At 41.5% G+C, this 6,000-nt stretch overlaps 1 protein-coding gene across 1 annotated transcript in view; it reads right to left on the bottom strand.

The window, feature by feature from the left end:
* Positions 1-1,511: 1,511 nt before the first annotated feature.
* Positions 1,512-6,000, bottom strand: part of MAN2A1 (mannosidase alpha class 2A member 1) — a 214,105-nt gene continuing 209,616 nt past the window's right edge. Inside the window, exons 21-22 of the mRNA XM_053565980.1 lie at positions 5,792-5,902; positions 1,512-4,250 (exon numbers count right to left, since the gene is read on the bottom strand). Of these exons, the coding sequence (XP_053421955.1) occupies positions 4,098-4,250; positions 5,792-5,902 (264 nt within the window). The 3' untranslated portion in view covers positions 1,512-4,097. The remainder of the gene's footprint in view (positions 4,251-5,791; positions 5,903-6,000) is intronic.

Below are 6,000 nucleotides of genomic sequence, written 5' to 3'. Positions count from 1 at the left end.
TTGTCTCTACTTGCTACAATTGAATTCATCTCCTAAGAATTATCTACCTCTTCTATGGGACCTTTCCTGAACTCAGAGTGGGTGTGCTCTCAGCCAACATTCAATCTGCAGTACACATTTTCCTCTGCAATGTATTTCTACTCCAACTCCCAGGTCTCTGGTTGTACAAGTCCATTTTCTTACAGCTGGGAAAGGGATATTAACTTCTCACCCACTTCTCCATGTGATTCAGTTGAACCTAATTCTACAGTCCTACCCACAAGCAGTAGAACGCCAGCCTGGTGACAGCCAGTGATGTCCATTTCAGAACATTTACTGAAAAAGTTAAGATAAAGGTGCTCTTCCCACTGGTGTCTGTAAGCTGCCTGCATGCAAGTCTGATTCTGCTGGCAGTCACCTTGCTGGCCAGTGGGGACCTCGCCTGAGAATGAGGACAGCCTGGAGGAAGGCAAAACCAAGAGATAAAGAGGGAGCCTAGGCAACACTTCACACACCTCAGCCACAGCTTGCGGCTGTATTTGGAGTCCTCTCCATATACCTTTGAATGTTAGTTAATGGGGATGATTTCTTATTTTTGCTGAAGCTAGTTTGTACTGAAGGAGTCTTGTTCCTCACAGCCTCTCTTAACTAATTTATGCTCTGCTTTGATATGTGGTAGCCAATATGCTATTTGCTAATTCTCTCCCTACTTCCCTTTGATCCACCCCTTCTACTGTTTGAAATCTTCACCGCCCTCAGGTGGTTTCAGACTGCAGGACTATAGGCGGCCTTGTGAACACATAAGCAAATGAAGTCAGTTTTCCTTTACCAAGTTAAACACTCAAATGATTTAACATGTTGATAATCAAATTTTATGGCACCAAAGACTTTTCTTTTTCTGGCAGTGAAATCTATTTTTTAAATTTTGACACATCAGTGTACAAGTATTATAAACTGATTAATCTCTTGACTGTGTAAGTCTCCACAAACAAGTCCAAATTTCCCAGTTACGTCAGTCTCCCTAACCCACATGCACCTGCACGGTATTTGCGGTTCACCTGCACAGGCCTCCCAGCTTTGAAGGATTCCTTTAAAGCCACTAGAGCTGTGTGCTAGTGCGGGCCTGTGAGCATGGGGAGCCTCCAGCTCTCCCTCCCAACCCACCTTGCCTTCTGGATCAGCTTCTGAGCGTCATGTCTTGGCATGCTCCCCTAACTGTATCCTGTTCCCATATGGCATCTGCCTACCTGCTAATTGGCTCAGGAGGCCCCAAGGGAACAGGGCTGGGACATTTCCTAGACCCTAACCACAAAGGTGCCCCCAATCCCAGATGTGAAGCTCACTGCCACTGGTGTGCCAACTGCTCCATAACATTCCCTTTTCTAACTAGCACTGGGCTGAAGAAACGATTCATTCATGAAGCAACAAACAACAGGCCCTCACTACTCCACCCGACCCTTCTGTTGTCTTCATAAATGTTTTCAAGTATCTGTTCACAAAATGGGATTAAGAACCATTCTGGAACACCACGCACATGATAACATTATCTTTTATTAGAGATCTTATATTACATAATCCCAAAAAGATATAAAATCTTCCAAGAGAAAATATCAAAACCTGTTGATTCCCAGGTGAGCAAAATGATCAAAATGAAAACAAATGTTTTATTTCGGATAAAGGAATGTGAAAACATTTCAGCACAAATACAACAAAGAAATGGGGAAACAATTACAATGTTTTGTAACATGTTACAGCATTTCATTTTAATCAGTATTTGTAGAAAACAAGAATGCGCAGTTCTTCAACACTGCAGTTATAACCCCAAATGAAGATGAGAGAGAGAGACGCATCCGTGCACTGCTGGGTCAACTGAGCGTCTGTGATGAGAAACGTCACAAGCCTAACCAAATGAAGACGCCGCCAAGGTCTCAGCTGAAGTGTACAGCTTTAGTGGATGCCAGAGACACTAAATTATTTTTCAGTCCTTGACCACAACCTAAAGCATCTTCTCTTCATTTCCCTGATGGTTATTCTAAAAATAACTTTAAAGAGGAGAAACTTGCTGGTTAAAGAGAATTTCTGCTTTACCTGTGAACAGCTGGTGGCAACACACACTGACTCGAACCCTGACTGACATGGGACAGATCTACCTCAAACAACCAGAAGTGGCAAAACCACTGTTATTGCATCAAGATTTTTTATTTCATCTGATCAGAATGTCCAGAACGAGTAAGCACACCCACTTCACCACAGAACACAGTGAACTCCCCGAAGATAAGATGCAATGAAAACCCTGACCCTACTCCTGGGATTTGCTTCTGGCAACACTTAACATCTGGAGATGTCCACTAAAAGGAAGTATTTTCTCCTTTTCTAGTTATTCCCAAAAAATGAGGAAGGAAGCTTACAGTACATGTTTATTGCATGAAATCACCCCCTTGTAATATCTCTTTCAACAATGGTATTGTTTCCTTAGTTATTAAAGGCAAAGGAGTTTATGGATTTACACATAGTAATTTTAGAAGCTGCACCTTGATTGAGAATCCAGATGATAATCTATGAAGTAGAAATTTGGTTTTAATTTCTCTATGAAGATGTTGGAATGACAAGAGGCAAAATGGAAGTTTAAAGTCATATAATACTAAACCCATTAATGCAAAGAGCACTTGCAAAACTGTAGCTACTCTGACTCCTTTCCGTACTGAAAGTGGACAGTCTAAATGCTGCTATTATTGTAATGTTGAGAAACAATGATTCCAAATAAGCTTGATGGAAAGTATTACAGATGGCACCCATGAGCTTAGAACTTCATTCTGAGGTCAGCACACACAAAAGCTTGGAATTAACAAACATTCTTTAATATGATAAATCACAATGAGCTACATAAAAGTGGGTTTCAAAATAGGTTCTCCTTTTAAAGCATTTTCTCTTTAACACAGGTAAGTACTGTGAAATGGAGACAGTATCTGGATTTTGCTTGTTACAAAATCTTTGCTTCAAGTTGCAGTTTCCTTGGCAGCAGCATATTTTAATTAACAATATTTTTCTTCCTTGTTTTGTTTTCTGACATCTCAGTACATTCAAATAGTCAAAATGTTTAGAGTTAACATCACCACAAATTTAATGAAACAGATCAGAATGTGGCCAGCATTGTCAGGCAAAAATTACACCATTTACGTATCATAGAAAAGACCCACCCTGACCCCGTCTCCCAACGCCCCCCTTCCCCAGACAGTAAGATGGACACCAAAAGATTTAACAAGACTTATAAAAAAATAAGGCACATTTATTTTGATATGGTCATTTTTAAATAGAAAACCCCATCTTAGAACACCTGTATTCAAATGAGCTGTGTAAAAAGATACTTGTGGTGCCTAAAATAGGTTTATGGTACCTATGGAATTATTCTATTTTAGTGACAATGGAATAAATTGCACCCATCCCACATTGTCAAGTAATGAAAATATGCATCTTTATCTACTGTTGAATGATTCAAAATCAGGTATTTCTGGAAATACAAAGGCTGGGAAATGGAGGAAGAGATGAAGAGGTTCTTAGAAAAAGATGGGAAAACCAAGTACGTTTACTATAAGGGTGGATGGATTGCACTTTTCCACTTATTTCAACACAATATTTGTCTAACTTGTATGAATGACTGCAACTATTTTGGCCATTAGCTATTATTACCCACCAGTATTTTATTTCATCTCGGTCAAATGGGTATTTCTGTCAAACTCACAAAGGATTAGCCACACAAATACTTATAAGAATCTCCTTACAACCCCCAACACGGATAATTAGTTAGCATTTAACCTGAGATACGATCTGTTGAGAGGTTGTCTTTAAATATTTCTTCATTTGTCTCACCAATCCATACTGATGATGGTGGTTCATGGTAGGTACATTAAAAAAAAAAAAAAAAGAAAACAAAACAAAACCTGGTTGATAGCATGGCTTGTTTTTTCTTCCCCCTTACTGTACTGGTTTAAAAAAAAAAAAAATCACAGAATTTGTGTTCTCACAGTAGCCAGAAGCTAAAATAATGTGCTTCTTTATTGCACGTCAAACCAAGAAACGTATAAAAGCCAATGATCCCAATCCCAGTGTGACAGTCAGGTTCACCTCAATCGGACGCGGAATGTACTGATTTCCATTGGACTCAAGTTGATCTCACTTATATTCTGGGCTTCTGGAGGTGAGTGCATCAAGGATAATGATGAAGGTGTGAGACTTTCAACAGTAAACTTGTTAAAAAGTTTCTGTACCAACATCTAAAAATGAAATGATAAAAAATACACATATTTAGATCGACTTTGAAGAAAGGTTAGTGGCACATTCAACAGTATGCTGAAGTTTCCTTTTATGGAAAATAAGGAAGGGATCAAATACACGCATGTACATGCTTGAACACATGGAGGATCCTTGGAGGGAAAGAAGAAGCTGTGACAGTCCCAAGCAACCTGTTCTGCACTCCTTTCTGTGTTGTTTGAGAATTGTATTCATGCACAGGGGCCACTTTCTCAATAAAAGATATGATATCTAAGCTTTGAAAACATCCTCACGCTCTCTCCATCAATAGCAGTCCATAACAATGACGGTTTGCAACCATTTCTTTGTGTTCTGACGGAGTTGAGGTTCAGGACACAGGCTCGTTACAAGGAAGGCTCATCATGTTGCATCTACAGGGTGGAAATGTCACTTGGAAAATAACTCCCTCATCCCTGCCATGTTGTGTAATATGTCCTTATAATCATACAACCTTAAGACTAATGCCTCAAAAGAGATCAAAAATAGGCAGCCAGCAGAAGTGTTCAGATTGAGGGTCTGTCTGGACTGCCCTGTGTTGACTCATAAGCAAATCTGGATTAATTAGAAGACTGGACTTACATTTATTTCCCAAAGGAAAACAACTGCTTGGAGCTAGGTCCAGCCCCATTTGGGCTGCACTTGATTATCCCACTGACCGGTCTCTTTGTGTTCTTGGTGCCATCCCCAGGAGCTTCAGTCCCGGAGAACTCGCCTCGCCCCTGCTGGGCCTGGGTTTACCATTGCTGAGCTAAGATGCTACGTGAACATGTATAGTCTGGGGAGGAGGAATGGGGCAGTGGAGAGAAGAGGCCCTGTAGCTCGGCAATGACATGCACGGCCTTCTGGTGGGCACAGCTTCTGATGCGACCAGGAAAGGACACCGAGGTTGAGAAAATGCTTTCCTAAAATGGGATGTTCACGCTAACTTGCAGACTGCCAAGAATGAATCAGTAAACAGGCGATAAAATATGATCTTATTGACAGGGTGTAGGAGACTGGACACCAGGCTTACAGGAGCAGTCACCGGTTCCTGAGGGAGGCTCTGGGAGTGGGACAATCTCCTAGCTGGCACGGAGATGGTTTGCAACCTGGAGACAAGCCCTCAAGCAACTGAGTACTTTAATGAGCTAAGATCGGACCCTCGTTAGCAAGCAGGTGTTGGACCTTGAACAACTGTGGGAGTCGAGCCCGTGGGGAAAGAGCACATAGTGACCATTAAGCACATGATCCTAGTACATGGGCCCCCCACACCTGTTATATAATCCTTCAATAAAAGGCTACGGCAGAGTACCCAGAGCTTCCCTGCACCTATGGGCAGTCCACCTCTTGCAAGCATTGTACTTCTAATCCATGTCCCGGCTGTTTCTTTTGCACGGTGACGGGGTGCCATAGCGGGCACCAACAAAGGTAACGGGGTGCCATAGAGGCACTGACACCAGGGTTTATGAAAAGTGAGGATTTCAAAGCACACTAACTAAATACACAAAATAACCTTTACACTTACCTTTCCCTGAGTAGTCGGACAAAGTAGTCCCATATTTTTGCTAGAGAATCTGCAGTCAAACCCTTTCCTATGGAAGATCAAAGCTGCCTCATCGGAATATCCACTGCCCACCTGCAAATGAGCAGAACACCGACACACCACAGACGTTAAAGCAAATATATACAGTATTTCACACACCACTCTCTTGATGTCAGCATCCAAAAGCACAT

Source organism: Nycticebus coucang, chromosome 17 (genome assembly GCF_027406575.1).
Source record: "Nycticebus coucang isolate mNycCou1 chromosome 17, mNycCou1.pri, whole genome shotgun sequence".
Taxonomy (NCBI): Eukaryota; Metazoa; Chordata; class Mammalia; order Primates; family Lorisidae; genus Nycticebus; species Nycticebus coucang.
This window is presented reverse-complemented; position numbering and strand designations above follow the sequence as displayed.